The 27,887-nt window shown below is 53.0% G+C and overlaps 5 protein-coding genes across 5 annotated transcripts; 2 read left to right on the top strand and 3 right to left on the bottom strand.

The window, feature by feature from the left end:
* Positions 1-13: 13 nt before the first annotated feature.
* TGME49_233530 (hypothetical protein) lies at positions 14-5,550 on the bottom strand (the record flags this gene model as incomplete). The annotated part of the gene is made up of 3 exons (XM_018780365.1): positions 14-2,235; positions 2,791-2,953; positions 3,463-5,550. 3 exons carry the CDS (start codon positions 5,548-5,550, stop codon positions 1,538-1,540), a joined length of 2,949 nt encoding a protein of 982 aa, XP_018636777.1. The 3' UTR covers positions 14-1,537.
* A 2,733-nt stretch (positions 5,551-8,283) lies between these two features.
* Positions 8,284-11,933, bottom strand: TGME49_233520 (ATP-dependent RNA helicase; the record flags this gene model as incomplete). The annotated part of the gene is made up of 3 exons (XM_002368170.1): positions 8,284-9,114; positions 9,887-10,861; positions 11,334-11,933. 3 exons carry the CDS (start codon positions 11,931-11,933, stop codon positions 8,284-8,286), a joined length of 2,406 nt encoding a protein of 801 aa, XP_002368211.1.
* A 515-nt stretch (positions 11,934-12,448) lies between these two features.
* Positions 12,449-13,177, top strand: TGME49_233510 (hypothetical protein; the record flags this gene model as incomplete). The annotated part of the gene is made up of 1 exon (XM_002368169.1): positions 12,449-13,177. The coding sequence occupies one exon, from the start codon at positions 12,449-12,451 to the stop codon at positions 13,175-13,177; it is 729 nt and encodes a 242-aa protein (XP_002368210.1).
* Positions 13,178-13,265: 88 nt separating this feature from the next.
* TPI-II (triose-phosphate isomerase TPI-II) lies at positions 13,266-19,445 on the top strand. The gene is made up of 8 exons (XM_002368168.2): positions 13,266-14,992; positions 15,401-15,544; positions 16,061-16,126; positions 16,921-16,996; positions 17,545-17,606; positions 18,311-18,434; positions 18,771-18,865; positions 19,253-19,445. The coding sequence occupies exons 1-8, from the start codon at positions 14,534-14,536 to the stop codon at positions 19,352-19,354; spliced, it is 1,128 nt and encodes a 375-aa protein (XP_002368209.1). The 5' UTR covers positions 13,266-14,533; the 3' UTR covers positions 19,355-19,445.
* Positions 19,446-20,279: 834 nt separating this feature from the next.
* Positions 20,280-27,625, bottom strand: TGME49_233490 (hypothetical protein). Its single transcript, XM_018780364.1, has 5 exons — positions 23,873-27,625; positions 23,130-23,194; positions 22,327-22,470; positions 21,346-21,820; positions 20,280-20,793 (listed from the first exon to the last, which is right to left on the bottom strand). The coding sequence occupies exons 1-4, from the start codon at positions 27,043-27,045 to the stop codon at positions 21,663-21,665; spliced, it is 3,540 nt and encodes a 1,179-aa protein (XP_018636778.1). The 5' UTR covers positions 27,046-27,625; the 3' UTR covers positions 20,280-20,793; positions 21,346-21,662.
* Between the last annotated feature and the right edge of the window lie 262 nt (positions 27,626-27,887).

Here is a 27,887-nt window from a genome sequence, read left to right as displayed (position 1 = left end):
AGTCGACAATCAGTTCCTTTAAATACATGTGCTTAACCATCCAGTCATGTACGACATTATCGTACACAGTGTCAAGATAAACGACACGGAGTGTACTGATGAGACTAACGGTCCTGAGGAAACCTGTGCAGTCTGATACCCTTGCCCCCCCATTGATGGCGTATTGTGGTGTCCTTTGCGACAATTTCCCTCAGATCTTTTTGGATTTCTCCGACGCACACGAGACAGGGAACCCCTAGAGAAGACCGTACATCCACGTCCACGCAGTAACGGTACGAAGGTCCTCTTCCGCATCTTCGTTGATACTCCATATTGTCACAGTGCGGTCAGCCTACTCGATGTGGAAACAATTCGATGTGACCTTCAAGGAACACACTACGAGAAAACACGGCATGGAAACATTTGGTTGTTTTTAACTCAAACAAACTGGATATGAGACGAAAGGTGAACGACGAAAGGCAATAATAGGCCGAGGGAACAAGGAGAAACCCTACCCAGAATGAATATAGTGAAGAGGGGGTGGAGCTGAAAAAAGCGACACGAACGAGAAGGAGGCAATAAAATGAGAGATGTGAAAGATGTTGGGCAGCTAATACAAAGGCGACAGCAAACGCTTGAACAGTGGACTCGCTCAAAAAACGATTCGGAAAACTGTTCACAGGGTGACTGTGCATGTTAGTGGGTCTTCTACTACGGACAAAACAACATGGCGAATGTCGTTTCGCATCTTCGATATTGCTGAACTGACAAAACGTCGAAAGAGAGCGGGTGGACAGCGATCAACAATAGCTTCGCTTGTCTGTATCTTTTTACTTGGGACACCTTCATTACCCTAGGTAGAATACTGCCTCCGTTCATTCGATTTGAGTTAACCGGCTCTTAATCACGGAACATTTGCACAGAGACACATGGCCGAGAACACCTCTGATGATTCGTTGCGTTCATTTCACCATCATGTCTCCTTCACAAGTGTTCCTGCGTCATTCTATGCGAGACAATATGGATGTTGCTGGCACTTTTAAACCCAAGACTCTAAATGGAACAAGATGATTGACGAAAAGGGCACCGGCGTTCCTCTCGCGGTGCCCGGCAGCTGACGGTGATAAGCAGAAAAGGTGAATAAGAGAGACAGGAAATCAGTAGAGCACCCACAGTGACCCCGTGCCTTTTCCATGCATAGCATACCGCGCAAACACACAAGACTTTCTGAGGAACTCCCTCTCACACTGCCTGCCTAACGGCAAGGACCTTGTGCGGGGGGACACCATGCAGGATATGCGCGGAGGGTATGCCGGAAACACCACAACCAGAATGAACGTAGAGCGAAAGGGGAGGAAATGATGAATCCTTTCTCCCGAAGCCCCTTTTGATTTACTCATGAACCCATGCTCATCCTATTCATATCCAAGTAAGGAAGCACTCAACTCCCTTCCAGTCACACAAGCAACTGACCACTCCGTGTCACCCTGCATATACGCCTTTCTGGCTAAAGAAAAGTTTAACTTCCATTTTGTGGTGCCGAACGGTTCCTCAAGTTTTACGGAGGGAAACATGCTCTCCACTCTCCAAAAGAGACGCCTTCACGTACGGCATCTTCGTCCTTCCACTTCCGCTCTGGATCTCTTCTAATCACAACAACACTCGTTGTCTGTCTCGCGGATTCCGTCTGTTGATGTTTCCCACCTGTGGCTCTTCGAGCGTCGGTGTCAACGTCTCCATCAGTTCTCTCGTTCCCGTTTCCATCCTCTCCCAAACGCTTTGTTATTTCTAAATACACGTCTCGTTCTCCGTGAACCTCCTCCCTCCCCCTCCTGTTGCTTGTCTCTGTCACTTGTTCGCAAGCCTCTCTCCCCTCGTCCACTCCGGCTTCCCCCCGTTCTGCCCTCTCCGCCCAGACGTACGTTTCCCTTTCTACGTGGTCGTCGTGGTTTCTTCCGTCTTGGCTTTCACTGGCGTCTTCTGTCTTCATCGACATGAGAAGCTGCGCGCGCCGGGACGAGTGGAGAGCCTTTGCTCCTCGAACGAGTGCGTAAACACAGCCCCCGAAAACAATCAAACAAGAAGCGAAGGAACAGAGACTCGGGAGAATCCCCGCCACAGTCACGCCGGTCGCTTCGGCTGTCGCGGTAGCTGCTGCGGCCGTGGTCTCTGTCGTCGCCAAAAACTCGAAAAGGAACGATGGAAGCTGGACAAAGACGAGACGCCCGACGACTAGGGCAGTCAACGGCTTGAGTGCTGAGAACAAGAAAAATAGAAAAAATGCTATAAAGCGTCAGGTATGACTGTTCCCCATACGCCGGTACTGATCATACTAGCATCTCAGCAGTAGTGTTCTCGTGTTGTTCATACGAGTGATAACACTAATCCATTGATATTGTCAACAACATAGCCTATGTTGATACCGCAAGCCACACAGGAGACGAGGGTGACACAAGGGGAGACAGAGAGGAAGTGAAGCAAAAACACACGTTGTGAGAGGGCATGTAGTCTCAGCAGAAAACTGGGTCACGCGGCAAGGGCACATCCACATTGTGATGCCGCTGCAAGCTGTGAAACGGCCCCTCTATTTGGTGTACGCTTTACCTCTCATACCGCTCGGTTTCTAAGCGAGGGGCCACCAACTCTAGTCACCGTGAGGTTCAGGCTAGTGGCTGAAGGACGAAAGTAGCCACCAGGAAACAGCACGTCGCTAGGTACCTTGCTCAACACTGCTGCTACACAACAAACGGAGAGATTGCATTTTTATAATGTAGCCCTTCTACCTTGTTTTGCTTTCTACCCACCACCTACCCTCAACAACCGCAGACTCAAAATCATGCCAAGAGTAAGGAAGCGACTCCTCCAGAGCAGCAAGAAAATCTTCGGCGTCTTCTGCGGGGACGTGGAACGTAACGCCTTCGAGCGCAGTTGGGCCATACAAGTCAATCGAGTTTTGTAAGAATGCCACCATTGCCTGGTCACCGCACAAAAACATACCAAATGCACGGACATAGCCCACCTCCTCGGATCTCGCCAGGATGCATCGCAGGGAGCATCAAAGGTGACATCACAGATAGTTTCACACAGACGACAAAGACGAAAAAAACGAAGGTCATAAGCGTTCAGCTGACACCATATCATTCCACTAAATTGAGACAACACGTTTCTTGTGACGAAGTCCAAACAACAGCAGAGTGAACGCAACGTCACAACTAAGGCACCGAACCTAACATTATGTTTTAATTCTCCTTGTTAAAAAGAATCATCGAATGACACGCTGGAACACACTGCTTCATTTGATAGGTACTCGAAGATCGGATTCTTGTTGTCCTGACACCTGTTCAGCAACTCATTGAACGCATTTTACAGACTTGCCTACGTATGGATACGCCCTGTGTCTGCGCGTGCGTGCGTGAGTCTAGATGTGTGTTTCGTTCGTTACTAACGTCTGAAGTTGCTTCTTCTCCGTGCAAGCTTTCTCACCGCGAAAGACGGGAAACTAGTACTTGCACCCGCCTTCTGCATTCTATGTCTCCCTGAAGTCCCACATCTCCTATGCCTCCCAGGCGGAGGCCTTCGTGCACTTCTCTCCCCATTCCGTGAAGTACTTGTCAGATCAGCGGTCCCGTTGTTGCGCCAATAACCCGCAGTTTCCCCACCCAGTAAATTCTCGGGGCACATCGTTGTCGTTGTGTACCTGCGTTGGGGCCAGAACGAGCGCGCGGTGAGAGCAGGAAAAAAGGTGGATGGGAAGCGAGATCGCATTACAGGTTCTGTTCCGGGAAAGGCGTCGTCTTGTGACTTCTCTCCATCTCTCACATCACAGGCCGCTGCGCTACGCGTAGCTAGATGCAGCTTCTCCTCGGGAGAAAGAGGCGTCAAAAAGCGATCCAGAAAGCGGATTTTTTCTCGCTGCGTATTCGTGTACGTCGGGTCTCTATTCCACGTTTTTTCGATCGGTGACACCACACGATACACATCTTTTTGTGTCTCAATTTGCGTCTCGAAGAGGCGGCGAAGGGAACAAGGAATCGAAGATCTACACTCGGTTCCAGCTGATAAATCCCGCTCCACTTCTTCATTGCCGCCTCCCGGCTCTTCAATGCCTCCATTTGCCTCTATTTTTCCTTCAGATAGCTTGCTGCGACTGACAGATCGAGCAACAGACAAAGTTCCGGCCTCTACCATTCCTTCGTCTGCGGCAAAAGAGCTAGCTCGAGACCCATAAATAAGCTCCGAAGTCAGAGTTGATGCAAGCTGAGAAGCGTCCAAGCCAATTTCGCTCGGCTCATTGATTCGAACAAGACCTGAGGACCTGCTTTCGATGTCAACCAAACTCTCCTCTCTTCCGTCTACCGTGTCGCCACATCTGCGACTCGCCCGTGTCTCCGGTATTGTCACTCCTTCTCTGCCATCAGTTGGTAAGGTGTCGCCTCCACCCGCTGACGTGCTCAGGGCCTGGTGGCTGTCCGTCTTCAGTCCCTTCCTCGTCATTTCATTGATTTCTTCTTCCTCGACGGTGGGGCTTGATACCTTCAGTACCCTGTCAAACGAGTAACGCCGACGATCTCTAACCGAGGCGGGAGTGATGCACTCTGTGAAAGAGTTGCTCGTTTCATCAACAGGGTAAGATGAGGTGCCAAACTGAGTTCCACGAGTCCCCTTGTCAAAGGCGTTGTCGCCGCCGAAAATGTCGATAAAAAACCACGAGTTCTCGACCTCCTCAAGGCGACTTTCGGCTCCCGCAAAACCCATTCGATCAAACTCGGTTCGACAAACCTGTAGTTGAGGAATCTGCTGCGGAAATGGTACAGACGAACACAAAGAAGGGGCGCACGGCGAAGATAGAAGAGAACAGCAAGCCGTAGACGCGCCCACACGCTGCTGAAACGTTGTGCCGGGTTGGCTGGGAAAGTAAGAGGGAGCGCATCGGCTCAAACGATTTCCGACTGTGTTTCTGCCTCCAGCGCCTCCACCCGACACGGTGGGAACCTCGTGAGGTCCAACGAATATGCTTCGATCCGGAGGTGACGAGGACGCGTCATCTTCCCGTCGAGTGATTCGGGGAACATTGTCTCCCTCACGCACAGAGGGGGGCGGACGCTTAAGAGAAGAAACATTATTTGCAGATCGGGATGCCGGATCCTCTGCTTGTCCAGGTTCACTTCCAGGTTCCTCAGTGTGCGGTGCAGTGTCCACGGCGGGGGCGCCTTCCTCTCGGGCGGTGGAAGCGGAGTCTGGCCACGACTGATGAGCATGGGAGGGTGCCACGGGCTGTATATGTGAAGAAGAATCAGGTGCCCGACGGTCGTCTGGTATCGGAGTGGATGAACCCTTGTCAGCAGAGGGTGGTGAACTCTGAACACCGAGACCAAGTAGAGGCGAGAGCAGCGCGGCACAGGATGTCTCTGAAACAGCAGAACTCTGGACAACAGAGGAAGTAACTGTTCCGCTCCTATGGCCGGCTGCTGCAACGATAGCAGACGAGGCATTCGAGATCGCATGCTGCAAACCCCGACCAAACTGCACCAAGGCGGCAGACACGGCTGGGCTGCCGGGGGAAGCCGCCATTTCAGAAGAGAATCGCCACGAGACGGGAGGTTGAGACGGTGAAGCGGAAGCAAGGGAACAGTCGACAGTGCAAGAAAACCGGGAAAAGTACGAGTCGAGGGGAGACCAGACGCGAGAAGATAGCTACTGAACAAGCCAGACACGATCTAGGCACGCGGCGAGCACACTCATTCTGTAAGACAGCTGGACAATAAGGAAAGGCAAAAAACCATCGAAAAATGTGACAGGGGACACGAATGAGCAGAGTTGTTCGTTGTCTCCTTCCTCGTCTCAAAAAAAGAAAAAGAACAAGATTCACGAGAAAACATTTTGGTAGACTTGCCCAACAAGCCCCACCAAGCCGCCGTAGCACATCGACGCGTTCACGGTCAACGGTGCAAAGCGAGAGGTGGCCACTGGAAAGGTACCGCTGGAGCCCCAAACAGGTGCCTGTCCAGACATTTATAACGAGAGAGCTACGAAGCCACTTCCAAGCGTCATGTAAACACAAGATAAAGACAAATGCCCGCCTGTTTCTCTGCTTGAGACACGCTCTGATTCGGAAGCAGCATGGGGAGGGAACTTTCTCGCCTGTTTGGTTGGCTAACTCCTTGCGATACTCGCGGGTTCGAACGTGGAAGAAAAGCGACGACCACTGCGGGGTTCCCGCGTGAAATCAGGTATGTCCCGCTAGGCTGCTCATATTGTAACGCGCGTTTATGGCGATGATCTCGCGGGTCAAACTGAGCCGCTGTTTTAAATAGGAACACCCTTACGAAGTGCCACAGTCTTTTGCCGAATGTAGATTTTTCTGAAATTGCGGTTCTCATTATACAGATCGCAACACACTCTGGCCTACTATTACGCATGCTTTAAGGATTCGTACTGATGGGAGTGGCACACAGACATTTGAGCACTGTAACACCAGCGGGAACTTCCACACGTATTCCCGTTTGGGAGAACCTTCTCTATTTAGATGCAGGAGAGATACAGGCTAGCTACAACGCAGAACAAATGCCATGCTGCGAAGTGTACCTTGAGTGCTACCGTCAAGTATTCTTGCGGCTTTCTTTACGTTACGGCAATCCAAGCGGAGGCCGGCGAACCCGAGTGGATCAACAGATCACCATAAAACTTTGTAAAGCCGGTGGTTTGTTAGTGCGTGTCATCCAGTGAACGGACGCTGTGAGGCGGCTCCGAGGAGACCTGCACAAGGAAATATGGAACATGTCTTTGTAGCTAGAGCTTGCCCAGGAACAAGCCTGGTTACTCGCTGACTCCGGGGGGTAACACTGAAGAAATCAATTCAATTGGTTGCCAAACTGTCTTTGGTCCATAAGAAAACGACGCCCTTGCCCAAGGGTTGTCGTGCTTAGACCAACCAAACGCCATCTACGGTCGAGGGTGTTCTTCCATGGAAAACGTCTCTTCGCAGTTGAGCCAGATGTTAAGTAAGGATGCCCGCAGTTTTCATCCCTTGGTTTACATCTCATCATTTCCTATCTTCGTTCTGTTCTCCTCTTTATTACCATCCAGCTGAGCGCATGAAGTTGTTAAAAGTGCAAAGCCGACAGTTTCGTGCGGCCAGATCAGATGAGGCAGTGACGGTCGCCTTTGTTGCTCATGGGAATTCTAGAACGATCCCGCCAGACCATTTTGGCTCTAGGACCGAAATCGGGCGTCCTAGCCCACAAGGCAAATGTTTCTACTGCTGTTCTAAACATATTGTCTGGTGTCACTGAGATCACCCCTCACTTTTGCCAACACATAGTCATCCACAAACAAACAAATCCGGACGCACCGTAGCTTGTTCGGATGCAGGTATCTCGCCACGCCCACCGGCGGCTCCGCTGACACAACTTGTTGAGTTAGGCGCTCCGACGCTTGTATGCAGAGCAACCGGTCACAGGAAACGAGCAGGAAACACTCAGCGCATTCTCGGAAGCGAGAAGTGCCCTGAAGTTTCTGAAGAAAATCGTTCAAGTGAGGACGCATAGAACAAGCAAGCGGCGCACTTAGGTTCTCCAGTTACTGACACAGCAGGCGTGATGTTCGGAAGGCCGAACAGACACTTCACACGATGGCAAGCACATTGTACAATCGTCCCATTTGGACAACGCATCGATATATAGAAGGTGTAAAGAGAATCCAGCGATAGTGCTACTGCCCACAGTTGGTGAGGGGTTACCACCGAAGCACGATTGAGGCACATATCAAAGACACAGTCACAGACACGACACAAAGACGCACCGTCGACAGGTTTGCCCATTGACGACGGATACCCTGACAAACGACCCGTCTGCAGCACCGTCTCCTGTCGAACGCTCTTGGATTCACGACGCCAGACACACCGCATGCCGAATAAAAGGAACACAGAACACCGCATGAAAGTAGTATTTAATGCCAAGAAAACGCCTCCCCTGGCGATCGGGTCAACGCTCAGGGGAGATTCGTTTATGTCGCGAAAGAAATTGACGGACTGGTACTTCAAAAACAGCGGAGGCAAGAGAAAAAACAAACGTTCCACGGCGTGACGCCTCCCGACGTTCCTTGTTCCGAGGGATCCGCGCAGTGTCTAGACACCCCAAAAAACATCCTGCCAACACCGCCCCCCTCCCTCCCCAGAACAAAGTATCTCCAACACATGTGCTCTTCGAACCCAGCCACCTCTCTCTCCTGTCCTTCTCTTTCTCCTCATCACATGTTCCTTCTCTCTTGTCGAATGCCGCCCTCAGCACTCCCGCCTTCCTTGTTTCAGACTGAGGCGGGAACACCTGGGGCTTTCGACTCGTTCGCGGCGTTTCCGTTGGTGGCTTTCGCCTCCTTTTCCTTCTTCTGGCGTTCAATCATTTTTTTGAGGACTTTCTTCGCGTCGCACTCGGGAAAGTCGTCGGGGTTGTAGAAGTGCGGGGCCTGTTCGAGGAGCCAGTCGCCGCGAACTTGAGTGATGGTGCGAATAAAGTTTTTGCTGGTGAGGACGTACTCGTGGTAGATCACCCACTCCGGTTTGTGGTCGAGGACCGTGGACGGGTGCAGCGCAACGGTTTGGTTGTCTTTCACGGTCAAGTAGTGGCCCGACCGCTGCAGGTGCGCAACCTGCATAAAGTACCCAGCGACAAGTGCCTTTCGGATATTCGAGTAGTACTCCTTGCTCGTGTACGGCGTGCTGTTCAGCGGAATCGAGAGCCGCTCCATGGTGCGCTGAAGCTGCGTCCGGACGTTCTTCGCAGACGCCAGAGACCGCGGATTCAAGAAGTTGTCGAAGCAGAACTGCCGCTCCGACTCGGGGCTCCCGCCTCCGTGCTGGACGTATGCGTGAAACACGTTCAACAGGGTCAGGTGGTCCCCGTCCAGGTGGGAGAAGCGCGCCTTGGCAGCGTCCGCCTCGCGACTCCGCTCCTTCGGCCGCAAAAACGTCAGCGGCACCGAAAGCATGGCCGCAATCGACAGCATCTCCTTGCTGCACTCAAACTTCGCGCTGTCCACCAGCGCCTTCGCTAGCTGCGGGTCGAGAGGAAACTCCGCCATCGACTCGCCCTCCGGAGAGAGCTCCCCCTCGTCGTCGAGCGCTCCCAGGTAGTTCAGCTGAACACAGACACACACGCAGACACACGGAAAGACACTGTTCGTTTCCACTCGAGGTTAGAATTAAACCTTCACGTTTCGTGTTGTGACCACAAGACTCGACGGAAAGCAGCGAACGATAAAGCAAAATGGAACGCCTACGCCGGCTGGCGGCTCGGGAAAACCCAGGGAGACACGGCGTTGCCGAAAGCACGCGATGGGCCGACACCGACTACTCGAGACCTGTCCAGACCAATGTACTCTGCATCAGAGCAGTCTTGGAAAAAACATTTTCACCTCTGGAGCGACAGGCGAATCCTTCGAGCGTACTTGACATCGGACCCCAACAGCAGCGGAACCCCAGACCGCCTCGTCCGTCCTCCCGTGTAAACAGATGCAGAAAACGAACTCTTCATCATGTCAGCCGAAACGTATCTTTCTCGCGGACAGAACGCGCCAAACACCAGCCATGAGTTGTGTCTCCTCGCGCCGCCTCGGACGCTGAGACGTTCTCTCTGCCTGCAACAGCAGGTCCACCTACCGCGGCGCATACACCCAACCTTCTGCTCCGATCTTCATCCCCGTGACAGAGCACACCGCGTGTCCGGCTTCAGGGCGGTCTTGGTCAGCGACCCATCGGAGCCGATGAAACGTCATGACCCCAACCGCACAGAAAACTAGGCGTCAGGTGTTTGTAAGGCGCAACACGCTTATTGACGGAGAGAGCTCCACCCTGCACTCTACACCTCGCATATGCGCCTCCCTCCCCTGGCCCCACACCCATCTGTCTGACCTGTTCGAGAGCACGCATGAGGGTTTCCGGAGCAGGTGGGTCCATGAAGTCGAAATGCACGAGGTCGTCGATCCCGAGTTTCTTCAGAGTGATGACGACACTTCCCAAGTTGCTGCGGAGAATCTCGGGGTAGGTTTGGTCGACGAGTTCTTGCTCAAAGGCCTTCTCAGTGTACAGTCGAAAGCACTTTCCAGGGCGAGTTCTTCCGGCTCTTCCGGCGCGTTGCTGGGCGCTGGCCTTCGAGATGGGCGAGACGAGAAGCGACTCGACGCGCGCTCGCGGGTTGTACACTTTCTGCTTGGAGAACCCAGGGTCGATGACGTAGACGATACCGTCTATGGTGATGGACGTTTCGGCGATATTTGTGCTGACCACGCACTTTCTCCCAGGTTTCCCGCCCTCGTACTTCGGGCCTGGCGCAGGCTCGAAGATTCGCTGCTGCATTGCGGGCGGCAACGAGGAGTAGAGCGGGACGACCATAAGCTCGCCGCACTCGGAGTGTCTCTGCGCGAGCTTCTCCAGCTCCCGCTTCGTCTGCTCGATCTCCTCCTCACCCGTGAGAAAGATGAGCATGTCCCCGGGCGGCTCGGAGATGTGGATCTGAATCGCAGTGCGAATGCAGGCCTCCAGGTAGTCCTTCTCGGGCTGCGGAGTGTAGAAGATCTCGACAGGGTGCATGCGGCCCGGCACATTCAGAATCGGCGCGTCGTCAAAGTACTGCTGGAACTTGCGCGCGTCCAGCGTCGCACTCATCACCACCATCTTCAGCGTCGGCCGGTTCTTGCATACTTCCTTGAGCAAGCCGAAGAGGACGTCTGTGGCCAAGGTGCGTTCGTGTGCCTCGTCCAGCACCACCACGCTGTAACGCTCCAGCAGCGGATCCGCCATGGCTTCGCGCAGCAACATGCCGTCCGTCATGTACTTCAGAATCGTCATCGGAGAACTCTTGTCTTCGAATCGAATCGTGTAGCCAACCTGAAGTGGGGAACGGGAGAGAAACGGAGCTACTTTGGGTACGGGGTTGGAGAGACGTTTCCACGAAGACACCACATGGCCGTGTGCCAACGGTTTTCCGGGCTGTCCGGCGATCCTTGGACCTCGCCCCGCGATGTCTGGATCCCCTCACTAAGGTGCCTTTGCGAGTTCCCCACGGCATCTCTCCCGCGGAGGTCGTGCTCCATCTCTCCTTCGAACTCTCCATTCTCTCTCCCTGCTCCGCGCGACTCTCTCCATCTCCTTTTCGTTCTCCCTCTTTCCTCCCGCTCTTCCGTTTCGTACCTCCCTCTCACCCAGCTTTCCTCCGTGTGTCCGTTCACTCTTCTCCACCTTCCCTCCCTTCTCTCTTCTGCTGCTCTCCCACGGTATTCTGAATTTTCCACTCGTCGCCTCTCTCCGTTCTCTCTCTCTCTGTCGCTTTCCTCCCTTCCCCTTCATGCTCTTCTCTTACCTCCTTTCCGAGTTCGACGTCCATTTCGTCTGCAACACGTTGGGCGACACTCATGGCGGCAACTCGTCTGGGTTGCGTGCAGGCGACGCACTTGCCTTGGTGCAGGCCAGCTTCGATGAGGAACTGCGTCATCTGCGTCGTTTTTCCACTTCCCGTTTCTCCGACCAGAATGACCGTTCGGTTCCGTTTGACGAGCTTCAAGAAGTTTTTCTTCGCGTTCCAGGAAGGCAACTTCTTGCGCCCTTCGAGAATCTTGTAGTACCGCTGCGAATACGGCGCCCCGGTGTACGGATTGATGCCTTCGGGGACTTCTCCGTTCGGGTACAGAGGCGCCGCGGCGACGGACGCCGCGCCGACCGTTCCAGGCAAGGCCGCCTGCGCAGGAGGCAGGCCACCCGGAAACGCGAAGCCGGGGGCTCGGTCCGAGAAGCCTGACGCCTGAGGCAGCGGTCCCGAGGAGAAGTTCGATGGCTTGGCCTCTGTGCCATCTGAGAAACCTGTCCGGCGCCGTGCAGAGTCGCCACGAGGATCTTCGTCGAAACCCGTCGCGCCCAAGGCCCGCTTGGAGCCCAAGTCCAACTTGGGCGCGGGACCGTCCATCTCGAGAGGGGGGAAAGAGAGAGGAGAGAGGGAGATATAAAAAAAAACTGAAGGAAGAAGAGAAGGAGAGAAGCGACGACACAGAGAGACGGCGAAGAAGACACCAACAGGTAGAGGAAGAGACGAGAAGATACTTGAGGGGAAAAAAAGGACAGGCTAATGGAACGGAAGAAGAGAAGAACAGGCGGAAGCAAAAGTGGATGTGAGACAAGAGTGGCGGAAGAGAGAGGAGCTGCGTGGACGAAAGATCTAAAAGTGAGGGGGTCCGCGGTAAAGAAAAAAGAGAAACTGAGAACAAGAATGCGGAGAACCGGACGGAGGCTCGGAGGGAAGGAGCCAGAGAAGGAAAGCGTTGAAAAGAAATCGCACGAAAACTGGGAGTGGCGAAGAGGAACACGAAACCTGATGTTTGTCTTCGAAACTCCGAGCCAAGTGCAAGGGAAACGCAAAGGAACACCTGGGAGAGAGGAGGCCGAAAAAACTTTTTTAGAAAGGTGGAAAACCGAAGGAAGAAAATGACGAAGCCAGATCACGATTTCAACCGCCGGATGCCCCACGTAATGAAGGAAGCAGTTTGTAGGGGAATGATGGGACTGGTCAAATCCCCAAGAGACGCAAGACACGTGTATCAGGAAACGATAGTACGTTTGAGTTGTGCGGGAGATTCGACAAGGAAACCGCGTTTTCAGGCGGCCGACAAAACGGAGAGGAAGATCGACGCAGAGAACTGGACTCGGAGACGAAGTGCGCTGGCATCAATTACAGAGAAGAAACGCGATGCTGTTGTGATTTATTCGTTTCCACGCATTGCTGGAGTGTATTTCGACACTCGAGAGTGCGTCCCCGAGAAACGACGGGAGACACTGACACGAGCGCTGCGCATGCGCCAATCTCCATCCCCGACCCTCGCGGGTCTAACAGAAGGGCGATCTAGCCAGCTTCAGAGTTTCCTTCTTGTTCGAGCATATTTCCTCGTTTTCCCCCCCAATTGTTGCAGTGTCGAAAGGAAAAGTCAACTGAAAAGAGGAAGTGGGGCAGCCCTACGGCATTTCTCCGCGAGAGGAAGCGCCAACGTGCAGGAGACACGCCGGAGGGATCAGACGCGTCGCCGTCGGTTCCTACCGCCTTTTAAAGCTCCTTTCTGGCCAGAAAGAAACTCTCAAACTCTTTTCACTACCCGGGCAAAGACGGCACTTTGCGCGCGGAGAGCGGCCAGCGGGAGAGGGGGCGTTTTCCTCGTTTGATGCATGCAACGCCCTGCAGCGGCGCCCGGAGCCTGGGGCGCGAGAGCGCCTCGCCGTGACCCGTGACCACTGAGAAAAAAAGGAGAGACACCATTCGACTTCTTTCACATACAATTAAACGTTTCTTTGAAGCAGCACAGCTGCATGAAGCCGTCGAGAACGCTCGAACGACGCCGAAAAAAGGAGGGAAGGAAGGGAGAAGCAGTTTCCGACGTGTGAGGAAAGGGTAGGAACGGGGTTCAGGCAAAGAAAGACACAAAAGGAGGGCTGGAGAGGCTTGGCTTTCTACGGAGGGGCGAATTCGTGCTGTGGCATACGACACGTTCCAGGTCGCATCCCGACCTGCCGACTTGAAATCTGAGAGTCGAAAGCCGGTAAACGAGCTTCCTGAGTTACAGTTTCTTAAAGGGGCGACGAAAAAGCGAGAGTTTGAGATGGATAGTGGCCACCTGTCCCTAAAGGCGGCAACAGAGCCTTGCCTCAGCAGAAAAATTGCAACTATCGAGTTGTCTCTCATGTGCTGCGGTCTGCTTCATTTTGTATCTACACTCAACCGAGGTGGACATACACCTTAATGGTCGAAGCGCCCGGCGCTGTGTAGCGGACTCAACGATCGCTGCTGGGAAAAGTCAAGGTTGCCGGATTCTGCCCTCAGCGGAGCCTGTAGCCGACAGATTATCAGGCGCCAGTGTGACGTTTCGATCAGGCATTTGAGGAGGAATCGCAAATCGACACTTTTGGTGGAGATGTGGACCCTTTACGCGGCGCCTGCCGAAGACACGCGACTGTCTTGGTGGAATCGCAAGCGCACACACTCCCGGGACCCTGTGAGAGGCAAGGCTTCTGCGCGCAAGTCCACTTTCGGAAAGTCGTTGACACACACGCGTTTCCTCTCGTTTGCATTTTCCGCGGAAACGAGAAGAACTGGATTTCGATTGCCAGTGTGTTGAGAGTAGAAAGAACCGGAAATCGACACGTTTAACAACCTCCATTCTTCCAATATATTTGCCTGTCAATTTCTGGGAGGTCAACTAGCCCCTGTGCTCGCACACTGCTGTCTCTCGCCCTCCCGTCTCCTCGCCCGCGGCACTTGAGGTGTACGTACACCCCACTTTTTTCGGCGTTTGCGGTCGTGACTGTTTAACTCCTATTTTCCGACCGTCGTTCCTCCAGCATTCCCGATTTTTCTCCTAAGTCTCCTTTTTTTCTACTCGTAAAGGCGCGCCGGCGACAAACGAGCAACTTCCGCACACTCTCGCGCTTTCGACGCACTGTCTCGTCCGGCGACGCCTCGTCCAAAGCTGCAAGTGACGCGCGACTTCCTCCGTCTCAGTCTGTTCCATCCCTCTACCCACAATGTCGGGCTCCGCTTCCTCTGTGCATTTCTGCGCTCCTCCTCAGAGCCCCTTTCTCCTCACCCTCTTCATCTCCGCCCTTTGTCTGGCTCCCAGCTTCTTCGCACGACCCAGCAATGCCTTTCACCTCGCGGCCGGGTCTGCCGCCTCTCTCGGCTCTGCAAACTTCCAACGTTCTGAGCAGCTCGCGCTAAAGCCTCTTTCTCCGGCCGCGGAGCCCTCGGGGCTGGCTGCCCCCGCCGCCTTCGTCCGCATGACCAAGTGTACGTACACCGCACCGAGTCCGGGACGCCACGCGCACCTCCGCCGGGCAGGCGCGCTGGACAGCTCCGCCTCGGCTCTCTGGGCTGCACGTCGAGGTTTCGTCGGCGGCAACTGGAAATGCAACGGCACGACGGCGAAGACACAGGAGCTGGTCGACATGCTGAACTCCGCGCCAGTCTCCTTTGAGCAAGTTGACGTACGTACTACACCCCCAGAGCAGTGCAGGCGGCTGCGCTTCTCAGGGGTCGGAGCGTCAGCTCTTTCGCTCGCGGATGCCGTCTCCTTTGTTTGCGGTGATGCGCGTGCATGGGTGGTGCGAAGGCAGAAGTCCGAGAAGAAACAAACAAGGGTCCTCTTTTTCCTGTCTCCCCGTCTTCCCGCACTTCTTTCTCTTCTGCCTGTTTCCTTGACGGTGGCTCTTGTGAGATGCTTCGACTCTGAGACGCTTCTCGTTATCGTGCTCTTCCTTCCCCGACAGATCCTTTGTTCCTGAAGCTCTCGAGATATTTTTCCTCCTAGGGTTCTGCTTCTCTCTGTCCAGCCCCTTCGGCTCGTCGTGGGCCATCTCGGTCATCGATCGCTTCTGCGTGTTGCCTTCCTTTAGGTAGTGGTAGCGCCTCCCAGTCTCTTCATCTCGCAGGTGCAAGACAGCCTGCGACAGCCGCGCGTCCAGGTGGCTGCTCAAGATTCTTCAACCCAACAGGCCTACGGCGCCTTCACTGGCGAGCTTTCCCCGAAAATGATCAAAGTGCGTTTGCCTCTCCATCTCGCTGCATGAACTGGATCATTCCAATTCACATATATATATATATATATATACATACATATACGGGCTTATGGAGGCAGACATATGCATACGTATATATACATGTATGTAGATATGCGTGTATGTTCCACTTGACCAGTAAATTGCAATGTCCATCCCTCCTGCTTGTATTTATAGTTCGGTTAGTCGCCTCGCAGATGGGTTTTGGTTTGATGACAGTACCGCGCCCAGATCCCTCCCTTGTATATACATATCTCTACGCGGACATGTGCATATACATGCACTGATGTGTATAAAAGGTATTGCTATGTACTTATCGTCATGTCCTCATCCCTGGGTGGATTGATTCTCACAAGCGACCTTTGCTATGATGCGACAGCCATATATATATATATATATGCATATGAATCATCTATATGAATATATAATCGTAAATGATTTTCACTGTTTCCCGCGGTTGATTGTTTGCTGCTTTTGCTGGTCGGTTTTTCTATTCAGGAGAAAAATATTCCCTGGGTGGTGCTGGGGCACAGCGAGCGTCGCGCGGGCTTCGGAGGGCAGCCGGTGAGAGCAGAACGCGAAAGGCAGAAGTCGCAAAGTATTCCTCGGAATTAACGGTGAAGCCTTGTGACTTGTTCGTATTTTAATTCATTGTCAAATGCGAGCGAGGGTTGTGTCGGCGAGGAGAGAGTAAGGAAACAAGAGTAGAAACAGACGATGCGGATCCTCACAGCGATGCACATATTCGTAAGTGCCACTTGGGAGTTTTATGTCCTGAGGCTACGCATCGTTAATAGGTGGATTTGCTGCTGTTAGTGCCAGTAGTGTCCTTGCTTTCATTAACCGCCTTCGAGCATATACCCTCGTGGGATCTGCTTCCTGAAATGAAGACTGCGTCTTCTTCCTCGGTCCCTCCTTTTCAGAGCTCTTGAGCGAGTATCTACTTCACCTATTTTCACAGGTTGAGGAGTTGAGGTTCTACGAGACTAGCTCCCTTCGCAGCTATGACAATCGTGATCGGTTCTCCTCCAGTATCTTGTAAAAGACCTGCAAATCGATATCCACGCAAACGGGTCTAGACGAGGCTGCGCATATGTGCTTCCATGTATGTGTATCTCTCTATCCATAGATATATATGTATATATATGCCTGTCTATCCAAAATGGTATCTACAAGTGTCCATATATATATATATATATATATATATATATATATATCCGTATAGATGTGGATGCACGTGAAAGGGTGAAGGGACAGACTGGAGTGTATGGGCACCATGAGAGAGAAGAGAGACAGATGCCGATGCCTCGCAACATGAGAGAGACGTGAAGTCGAGACAGAGTCTTCCGGGTTTCCAGGGCGAGTCCAACCAAGTCGTGGCGAAGAAAGTGCGCGCGGCGCTCAACGAAGGTCTCAGCGTAATTCTCTGCATCGGTGAGTCTGAAGAACAGAACGTGCATCCATCCATGCCGCGCACACACTGGAGACCTCTAACGCATACATATGTTTGTATACAATTATATATATATATATATACGGATAGAAGGGTTCGAAGGTAGATGCGCACAGGCTTGCGTATTTTGGAGCCTACATCCGTATAGGCACATCTCTGCATCTGTGCCCATATGTCTGTCGTTCTATGAATGTATATAAATATATGCATATATATATATATATGAGTGCGTCACCACATGGAATATGGAGATTGTTCTCCCTAGATGCTTTACCGGAGAGATCACTCTCCTTCACGTGGCGTCCGTACACTCGAGCCGCGTTCGCTTCACTGCTCAGACGCGGGAAGTGCATTTTCGCCGTTCTGCTTGCTCGGCCGCTTGTTCAGGGAGTGTTCCGTGTGTTGACGACTCCCAAGCGAAGTGAAAAGGAATCTGGGGAACGCATGTCGTCTGCCCTTTCACGGTGAGAACGTGTTTGTCGCGGGCTTCTTCCACTTGTCCTTTTTTGCTGTTCTTTTGTGAATTCAGGCGAGACACTGGAAGAGCGCGAAAGTGGACAGACACAGAAAGTCTTGAGTGAACAGCTTGAGGTACGGAGAAAAGAGAGTCGAATTTGAGACTCTGTCCTTGGAAATCAAAACTGCTTCCAGAGTGACGAGAGGCACCCGCGACTCAGAGCTGCACAGGTGATCCGTAACGCCAGTCCAAACAGTGTGTGATGATGAAGTCTTCAATTCCTTTCTTTTTCGAGCTTGGAGCTACGAGTGAGTGAGGGGAACTCTCCTAGTGTCTCGCCGTCGCCGTTTTGCTTTCTTGTCATTTTTAATGGCAAGACTCTGCGTTTCGGCCTTCCACCAGCGCAAGTCTCTGTCGCCAACGCCGTTTCCATTCGTGTCTTTACAGCGTGCATACCGGTGCTGGGGCGTCAATCGTTCCCTGGGAGCCACTCTACGGAGGCACTGAACATGGCGGCTATGAACTCACAGTAGACCTTGGTCTGGTAAACAAGGGACCGAGTCGCAACACACCGAAGTGCATGCAGCAACGCTCGCTGTGAATCTGCGAGAAAAAACCGAGACTGGCGACAAACAACAGTTGGGATTGTGTCTGACGAAGCAGAGGACGGTGGTTCGATATAAAACCTCATCGCGTCGCATTTTCCTCTTTGGCGTCTCCGAGCCATAGCCACAGAGCGTTGGCGCCCTCGTCCCCCCCCCCCCCCCGTTTTCCACTCGCCTGGGTGTGACTGTCTCCTTTTCTGACTACCTGCTTTCTTTCTTGTGTCTGCGTTCAGGCTGTGCGTCAGGCTGTGCCGGAGGCGGATGCCTGGAAATCGATCGTCATCGCCTACGAGCCTGTCTGGGCAATTGGGACAGGAAAGACGGCGACGGCGGCCTTGGCTCAAGAGACGCACCGGGGTAAGCCAACCGCGCCTTCTTTGTGTCTCGGCTGAAACTGCATGCACAAACAGTTTGTATGCGCATATCTATACCCGTTTTCTGGCATCTGAGGTTATGGTATTTATATATTGATACGTGGATGTTTGGAAGTCAGCACATAAATACACATACACATATATGTATGTATATAACTGTGTGTGAGAGAGGAAGGTACACGAGAGGCGTGAAAGGGCTGTGCATGCGTTGCCGTTCGGTCAGCCTGGAGACGAGGCCAGACGTGTTATTCTGTTTTTTCTCGGTCCCGGAGAGTTTCTGAAAACGTTGGGGTTTCGCTGTTTCGACGCCTGCATGCAGACATTCGCAACTGGCTAGCTCAGGCGGTGTCCCCGAAGGTGGCGGAGGCGACGCGTGTGATCTACGGAGGTTCTGTCAAAGGCAGCAACGCAAAGGTACGAAACCACGCAAATCAACATGAGTTGAAAACAAGCGTGGAATACGTCGCTCGCGTTAGTTCACAAAATCCAGGGAATATAACTCGCCGCATTTGAGGAATACCGGGAAGAAAACCCACATGCTATCAATACGCAGCACGGAATATACGTCACATATCTCTACCTGCGCAGACAAGTTCTCTAAAAAACTGAGTTCAATGTAGTTACGTGTGGATGCGTCCAGAATGCATTTACGCAGATTTCAGGGCCTATCGACTTTTGCTGTAAAGCTGTCTCTGGACACTCCTGCGCAGTCTACGTTTGGGAGCCCAGCTGCATGCAGATTCAGTCCATTTCTGTGTCCGCATTTTTGTCCACTGTATGCGCGTACGTTTGCCGTTTCAGGAGTTATTCGAGGGCGAAGACGTCGACGGGTTTCTTGTCGGAGGTGCCTCGCTGACAGGCGACTTTGTCTCCATCATTGATGCAGCGAAGCAGCAAGCCTAAAACTCCTTCTGTCTCAGCGGGCTGTGCAGCTGCCCCTACCCACGACTGAGAGACCTCGACGCTTCCCGCCTCGCTGTGCCTCTCTTAGCAGTAAATGTATGTATGTATGTATATATATATATATATATATATATATATGCATTAGTATGTATGTACATATATGCAAGTGCGTATGTACACGAATATATGGATATATGTGTGCATGTACATATACAGATAAATACATCTATGCAAGCAGTGTTTCTACGCCAGATCATTTGTCTGCAAAACGGGGGAAATTTGCTGGGAAAAGAGGAGTCCACCTGCCTTCCTCTTCCCCATACAGAGGCCGCACCGTCTCGATGTGGCTCGGGTGATCCAGCTGATGCCCCGGCAAAGGGCGCTTCCTGGCTGCCGCTGAGGCACCGCGCACGGTGCGGCGGTGACTGGGGTGTATGTACACCGCAGGCAGAGGCTCCCCTTCACGCCCTGCATGCGGGGTGTTTGAGTGACGTGTCGATCGATCCGAGACAGATGATGCCGTCGGTTTTGTCGTCACTGTTCCTGGTTTCGACTTTCTAGTGTTGTGTTTATGATGGTTTTTGTTTCGCCTGATTTCTGGAGACGCGGGTCGGGCCGCTTATTCCCTGCGTTCTGTGACTGCGTCGTCTTCGCTTTCTCGCGTCTCGTGTTCATTCACTCTGCGCTTACGAGTGTTTAGAGATTCCTGCACAGACCTCGAGGCCGCTGTGTCTACAGCGTTCACTCTGAGACATTCCTTTCTGGCCCCTGCCGACCGCCATCCGTTTTCGTATACTTTTTCCCCTCCCTTTCTCGAGCTTTTCGATCGCGCTTACTCGGCTCCGGCGTGATGACCAGGCAAACATAAAGTGACACAGACGAATTACCTAGAACGTTTTTGAATCTCGCGTAAAGCGCCTCACCGGGGGGTCGAACAAATGCAGTAGCCACCATCGTTTGGGTCCAAACATATATAGGTATATATATATATACATATATATATATATATATACACATATATGGGTATGTATGCACTCTCACAGAACACGCGTGTGTATATTATATATGCATGCATATGCGTTGCGTGACGACATCCACAAACGCGGGCATTCTCTAGAGTACAATCAAAAACCGGACTCCAGCAGTTGCAGTGGCAACACAGGAGTGCGAATAGCCCAACTTTAACGGAGTTTCCTCCAGCAGCGTAATGCAGCGCATGCAAAGCGGTGCCCGACGCACCGCATGCAGCGCCGTAAAAAAACGCTTACAGAGAGACCTGGATTTCGGGGACTTGACAAGCCTCTGTTCTTCATCTGCATCCGACGACACACTCGTCCGACACCGCAGAAGTGAAAAAACGACTTCTGTTGGCCCTCAAAATCTGCATGCGTGTTCTAGACACGACTGGGAGGAACGTGCAAGTGTAGGGCACCGAGGACCTGCACAGCCAACCGCAAGCCGTGAGAGAAGACAAAGAAAAAGGAATGAGGGGTAGAAACGAGCACAACGAGGAGGAAGAGTGACAGAGGTGTTTCCAACAAGTTGGTGAAATCGAGGATTGAAAACAGATCTGCATGGCAAAGAGTCTTGGGTAGAGCAAAAGCAGGAAAGCAAGGGTCTCTGTCCGACAACCACAGCCCTTTGTTCGAGCAGCGTCTGCTGCCTGCACATGCGCATTACGTCTGCCTGAAGACTGAAGACGGAAACAGATTTGTCGGGAACTACAGTCGTATAAATATGAATAAATATATATATTGCACGTAGTCGCTTTCGTCATCGTGGCATACTTGGTCGGCGTTAGGTGTTAACCAGATATATAATTATATATGTCGGTGTAGACAGGCAGATGTCTATATGTAACTATATCTATCTTTGAATGCATGCGTGAGTATATATATATATATATATGCACATATTGCACGATTAACAGATGCGACGATGAATTCGCTGTGACTTTACTGCATGCATCCGATTCGGACATCAGGGCTCACCAAGTCGAGTCGCCGTTTCTGTGCCTCTGATAGGGAAGAAGCCTCACGAGCGAGGTTGCCTGAAATGACGGTGGGAAAGCAAAGGAGTCCGCATCGAGCGATTCGTTTCGCATTTCTACCGTTGCGTGCCTCTCTTGAACGTCGCCGTCTTCGTCGTCTTTTCTTTCTTCTTCCTTCAGACCCTTTTGTGACGGTTCTCTCTGCTCTCGTACCGAGTAAGTGATTCTTCTTCATCCGCTGTCCCCTGCATTTCTTCGCATTCTTTCTTCGCTTCTTCTCTGCCCTCCTCTGCTCCCGTCTTCCCCATCGTCTGTTTCCTACGGTTCCGTCTCTTCTGCGTCATCCTCACCGTACGCATCCCTCTTCTCTCCTTCCCCTTTCTCTTTTCCCTGATCAGAAGCGGAGGAAGAAGGCGCACTGAAGTCCGACTCACCTGCGAGCGTCTGGAGGAGACGCCTGCGGCGACAGAGCGTTCCTGCGAGGACCCGCAGAGGCGAGGGAACTGGAGACTTGAGCATGACTCCACTCTCCGCAGAGCACGAAACGAGAGCGAAGCGAAGCCGAAGTAAGAGCGAAACCACAGGACACACACACACACTAGACACGGCGAGGAGAGCAGGCAAACGCAAGCGCAGACTGGAAACAAACGCTACGCCCGAGAAACCGGGAACGCGAGACAGAGTCGGGAGGTCCGAGCTCTGAGGAGCATGGAAACTCAGACGACACGCGGCAGGGGCAGGGATCGCGACGACGGCTGTCTCCACACAGTATCGGGAGAGAAAACGAGCACAGTTTTCTTCGACAGAAAAGGAATGAACTGAGAACCAGGCGAGGCGAGACGAACCGCATATGGACGCGAAAGGTGGAACGAGACCCTAACGGTGCAGAACTGCCCGGGAACCGCTGGCGACTCCAAAGGCGACTTTGTGCATGCATGCAGTGCATCGGGGGAGTTCTTTTTTCAGTTCCCTTTTCACTCACCAACAGCCACAGCCTCTTCCAAGAAGTGAAGCGAGTCGCGAAGCAGCACAGGTAAAACAAGTCTCTCCTCGTTCCAGAAAGCCGGAAGACCCGGACGGCGTTCTCCCCACGGCGCACAGTAGCGCTGAGACGCGAGCGAGAGCCCTGAAGCAACAAGTGAACAATGACGAAGCAGGTGAGAAGCAGAGGACAGACAGAAGAAGTTGAAAACGAACGAAGTCCGCAGGAGAAGGAAGGACCGCGGAAGAAAAGGGATAGGCGAAAAGGGAAAGGACGAAGGAAGAAGAACGAAGAAGACGAAGGAAGGAGAAGAACAGGAAGAAGAACGAGGTGAAGAAAGGGAAGAGAAATAGAAGGCAGAGACCCGAAGTGAAAAAACAAGATGAGAGAAAGAGGATCGAGGACGAACGAAGACTCAAAAGAAAAAGGAAGAAGAGGGAGTAAATACCAAAGAGAGAGAAGCCCGCGCGAGACACAAAACACGAGAGAGGGCGCCCGGCAAGAGGCTTTCAAATTGAGGCACGAGAGAAAGGAAAGCAAAACGAAGAAAAACACCTCCGGCAAGAGAGGCAAGAAAAGAGGGAAGTGACGAAGGTAGTGAACAAGACGCGTAGAAGCGGAGCGCAAAACGATCGAGTGAAAAGGGGGACAGTAGGGAAAGAGGAAGAAAATGGCGAGGCTGTTCCAAGATAGAAAACGACACACAGCACCAGGAGAATCCTCAGATGTCTCAGGCAACACGAAATTATACATGCGCAGAAAACAGCGAAAAGCGACTCAAATTCTGATATGACATATCTTACGGTTCATTTCGCGCTCCATCACATCCGCCAAAGCTTCTGCTGTCCAGCTGTCTAGACACCCTATCCTGATGAGACGGCAGCACGGAAAAGAGACCAACAAGCCTCGAAAATGAAAGTGGCAATTTATCTATGTGTTGGACTTGCCTTCTTGCTGAGCAATCGTTTTTCCTCCCTGCGCCTCACCGGCCTTTCTGTCCTTCTCGGAGCCGTTAAAACAGCTTTTATGCTTCTTTGATTCTAAAAATTACTCGTTTTCCTCAAGCGGTTACCAACTACTTTTCCCCTCTTTCGCCCCGGCTGTCTGGGGTTGAACCTCGGTGTTCGTCGTTCACATCCAGTCTCGATCTCTCATTAGAAGTACTCGCTGCTCTGTGTCTTGATCTGCAACTATCCCGTGCCTTATCCCTATTCGCGTTTCCTCCGTCTCGCCATCTGTTACGACTCTGTATATCCGTCGTCTTTATATTTTCAGCTTGCGTTTCTCTGTGTCTCCTGCTATGTCACTTCTCCAGTGTCTCGTCTTCTCTGTATCTGCGTCTCTGTACCCGCTTCTCTGTATCTGTTTCTCGCTCTCTTTTTCTACCTGTCCTGTCTTCTTTTCTCTGTCTTTTTCTCTCCCTCGTTTTCCATGTGTTTCCTCTTTCCTCGCTGCTTCTCTGTGCTTGCTGCTTCCTCGCGTCTCCTCTCTCTTCCTCCACGGTATCCTTTTCTGTATCAGCTCCGTGTCTCTGTAACTCTCTTACCTGTGTAAGGCTGAGAAGAGGGCAGCGGCATCTGCCCCACCGATTCGCCCTAGGAGGGTGGGGAGGGCGTCTGTGAATCGCTTTAGCAAACAGAAACTCTCTTCGGCTCCAGCGTCAACTCCCCACACATCGGCACACGGGTCTGCCTTTCGCATTTCGTCTGCGTCTCCTGTCTCCGCCCCTCTCGCCCCTGCTTCGACCTTCCGCGCGTCCCCCTTTCCCTCTGGTGCTGCCTCTCCGTCTCCTGTTTGTCGCGCAACAGAACACTGGGTGCCGCCGCCTCGCGCCAGGTGTACGCCAGACTCCCATCCTTCAGCCGATTGCTGCTCCTCGGTGCATGCATCAAACCCGAAGTCTGAGACGCACACGCCATCTTTCGCCTGTCGCCCAAGTCGAAGGAAAGACGCGAGATACGTACACGCGAAGGCCGCCGCGGCCGCCTCTTCATGTGGGGAGAAAAGCGAAGAAGCAAAGCAAGGCGTTTGCAGGACTGTCGCCGAGTCTTTGTCGGCTTCTTCCGTTTCCTGGAGGAACGCCGTGTGAGTGTACCACGGCTGGTTGAGACTGGCAGGCGACAGAGAAAGTAGAGAAGAAAAAAGAGAAGAAGACGCTGCACGAGACCGCGAGGAAGAAGAAGAAGCAGAAGTGGGTGACACGCAGCCGCTCTGAATCTGAAGAAGCCTGTGGAGAAGAGGCCTCAGAGTTCGAAGAAGCAAGAGACTCCGGTCTCGTCTCCATTCAGCGACGTCGAGTTGCCGGGTGTCTCTGAAACAGCTAGGGCTCGCGAGACTGTTCACGTCTCGTTCGACGTCTGTCGCTCGATGCGAAGTTGCGTTCGGATCTCCCGACGAACATGCGTTTTCTGAAACTGTCGAGGGTGGAGAAGGCGAAGCCGAGAGCGATTCAGCTAACTGACTCTCGAGGCAGAGCCGGCTGTACGTGGCAAGCGCGGCCGCATGCGTTGGAGATAGTGTCGCGCAAACTTGGGGAGAAAGAAATCGCAAAAGAAAGGCTGTCGGATCCAAAATGAAGCCGCGACTTGCCAGGGCGAGGTGTCCATACACCACAGCGCAGATGCCTCTGCCTCCGAGTTTCTGGTCACGAGCTGCTCCCTGGTTCCTTTCGCGTTTCTCTGCTTCCTCTCGCCATGTTCCATCTCCTCTCTCAGTGTAGCTGTCGCGACGTTCGCCGCGTCCTCTGTTTCTGTCTTGGTCCCTCTCACCCTCTTCGTTGCCCGACATCTCTCTCCTCCCTTCGAGCCCCTCTCTCCGGCTTGATGAGCCTCCCTGTGCTCTCTGTGTTTCCTCTTCTGGCAGCTTTTTCTCCCTTTCTTCGCTGGGTAATCCCCCAGTTGGAGCCGGTCCAAGAGCTGCGCGTCTCTCGCTGTCGAGTTCTTGAAACGAATCCAAATTCGTCTCCATCTGAAGCCTCGCAGACACCTGAGCAAGCAGCCCAGAGTGCGGCAAATCGAGGACTGCAGAGGCGCGGAGCACAATGGCCAGAGCCGCAAGAGGGAGCTCCGAAACATGGGGCACCAAGCGGGTCATAAGTCGCCTTGCGGCGTCCAGAACGAGATCTCGAAAGAGCGCTGGAGAGGAGACAGAGGCCGCGCCTTTCTGGTCTTGTGCATGCATGCAAGTAGAGAGGAGCTGCGGCGGAAGGCGGGAGAGGGCGTCCAAAAGAATCACCTGCTCTGTCGACGTCACACTCGCCTCTATCTCCTCCAGGCGCCCCAGCAAAGGCCTCCACAAACTCACTTCTTCCTCGCGATCCAACTCCTTCAACTCTCCCCAAACTTGCACAGCTTCAGCAGGCACCTCAGGCGAGCTTCTCACCTCTCCTGAAAGCTGCCTGGTCTCCAAGCCGCACGAAGAAGATGAAGAAGAAGGTAGAGAAGAAGGAGACGAGCATGGAGAAGAAGCAGAAGACCGCGAGGAAGCAGTGCCTATTAGAGACGTTGAGAGCATTCCAGTGAATCCGTCGGCGCGAGGAACCGCCAGGTCTGGTGACTCTGAAGAGATCGAAGCAGAAGAGACAGAAGCAGTGATAGAGGGAGACACTGTAAAAATCGAAGGCGATGCATTAGAGGACTCAGCAGCGGAGGATAGCACAGAGTCACGGGGAGGCGTCGGCCTCCTGTCGGCGACGATGGCCTTTTGCACCGCAGCTATCGCGGCATGTCGGGCAGCTGCAGACGCCTCCAGAGAGAGTTGATGAATCGCCAGAGTGAGGTTGACATGGCTAAGGCGGGAGGCGCGGCGCACGAGCGCCGCGCGTGTTGAAATGCGGTCGCTTTGTCTCCGGAGGCGGTCGCGGCCAACAGTGGAAGGCAGAAAGGGAAGCAAGAAGTCCGGAACCTCAGGAGAAAGGGAGCCTGAAGAAGCAGATGACGGCCCCGCCTCAAACGAAGGAGGAGACACTGGAGACGCGGAAGACGAAAAGGGAGATGACGGCAAGGGAGATGCAGAGACTGATGGTGACTCAAAAGTGCAAGACGTGAAAGGCGAGGACGACGCCGAAGCAGCCGAAGAGCGAGAAGGAGAAGATCGAGAAAACGAAGAAGAGAGAGCTGATGAGTCTGACAAAGGCTCTGGAGCTGTCCCGGGCGGAAAAGGGTCTCCACGCCTCGGTGTCTGTACATGCGCTGCTGCGAGAACACGGCTACGGAGAGCAAGCGGATACGACGACGTCTGAAGCGACGAAAGAGAAAGAGAGCGTGAAGAGGCAGGTTGAACAGACTGAAGGATAGACGAAGGGTGGGGGAGCAGAGAAGAGGTTAAAAGAGGGAGTTGATAAGGGGAGGGCGGGGAAGAAGAAACAGAGAACGAAGTGCGGGGAACTCTTGCCGCATGTGCCTGCTGTTTCGACTTCAGAGCGGCAGGCGTGGTCGACCCGGCTGAGGGAACAGGTGAGACAAGACGAACGCGCATGCGTTCTGCCGACCGCGAAAGATCGCGTGTCGCGGCTGAGAACAGCTGCCGCCTTCCTTCTGGCCGGTTGAGATCTCCACGCGAGTGCGAAAGATACTGACTGTTTGTTTCCGGAATTTCTAGCAAAGAGGAGAAACTTCGACGCCTCCCTCGATGCACGGTGAGCTGTCCAGACACGCGGCCAGCCCCGTTGCCCCCGTTCCGGACGGCAGGGGGGAGGACGCCTCCTGCGCGTCTCAGCATGCTTAACTAACGTTGGATACGCGAGGAAGGAGAAAACACAGAAGTCGAGAGGGAGAAAAGAAAAGGATGTGCAGGAGGAGACAGGAAGGAAAAGAAAGCGAAAGCATAGAGGAACTGAGAGTTTCGATGGTGGGCGACAAAACAACAGTGCGGAGTGACCCCATGGGGGAACTAAGAGAGAAGCTGAGAAAGGCGGAGAAGAGACAGGGCGTGTTCCGAGGAGCAAAGCATGAGACTATGCGACGAAGACGAAGCGTGACAACAAGAAGTGCAGGGCTGCACCGTTCGCGAAGAACTCGAGGACTGAGGGCGGACGAGTTCGACGAAGTTGTGGAGGGAAAAAGTCGCCAAGTGAGGCAAAAGGGGCACAGCCAGACCACAGACCGGAACGCTAAAAAAGAGATAAATTAGAAAGGGCAATTGCTGAACGGTAATTTGTTGGTTTTCTAGATTTACCGCAAACAAAAACGTACACCAAAAAGGTGTACGAGAAAGGAGGCCAGATTCACACAAAACGTCGAGGTGGAGCGCACAAATGTACTCAGAAAGCTTCTGTGAACCTGAAGCGAGTGTAGATGGAAGAAGGGACGAAAGTAAAAGCGTAAGACTAGTGCTGGAGCAATTCACTGAGACAAAACGAGCTGCCGCGTCGACCGTTTATCCAACGACCGCGAACGCTGTCCGCATGCAGTGTGTGGCAATGGACAGCGGCTGTCTAGAAACCTACGCACAGAAAGCATACACTGCGTAGCCTGGTTTCTTCCCGAAAGCACTGCAATGAAAAGAGGGTCATGTCTGTACGGGTACACGGAAACGGGACGTCAACTGCGCGCGGGGAAGAT

Source organism: Toxoplasma gondii, chromosome VIII (genome assembly GCF_000006565.2).
Source record: "Toxoplasma gondii ME49 chromosome VIII, whole genome shotgun sequence".
NCBI classification, from domain to species: Eukaryota; Apicomplexa; class Conoidasida; order Eucoccidiorida; family Sarcocystidae; genus Toxoplasma; species Toxoplasma gondii.
Note: the sequence above shows the minus strand (reverse complement) of the source record. Positions and strands in the feature narration are given on the sequence as shown.

What these genes read in the sequence shown, in the direction of transcription:
- TPI-II (XM_002368168.2), top strand. Translation starts at nt 14,534, where the DNA reads ATGTCGGGCTCCGCTTCCTCTGTGCATTTCTGCGCTCCTCCTCAGAGC. An exon ending in CAGCGTAATTCTCTGCATCG is followed by an intron (nt 16,997 to 17,544) that starts GTGAGTCTGAAG and finishes TTGTGAATTCAG; the next exon opens with GCGAGACACTGGAAGAGCGC. An exon ending in TCAAAGGCAGCAACGCAAAG is followed by an intron (nt 18,866 to 19,252) that starts GTACGAAACCAC and finishes TTGCCGTTTCAG; the next exon opens with GAGTTATTCGAGGGCGAAGA.
- TGME49_233490 (XM_018780364.1), bottom strand. Translation starts at nt 27,045, where the DNA reads ATGCTGAGACGCGCAGGAGGCGTCCTCCCCCCTGCCGTCCGGAACGGG. An exon ending in CTCTTCTCAGCCTTACACAG is followed by an intron (nt 23,195 to 23,872) that starts GTAAGAGAGTTA and finishes CCGTCTCATCAG; the next exon opens with GATAGGGTGTCTAGACAGCT. An exon ending in GGAAGAGGCTGTGGCTGTTG is followed by an intron (nt 21,821 to 22,326) that starts GTGAGTGAAAAG and finishes GGGTCCTCGCAG; the next exon opens with GAACGCTCTGTCGCCGCAGG.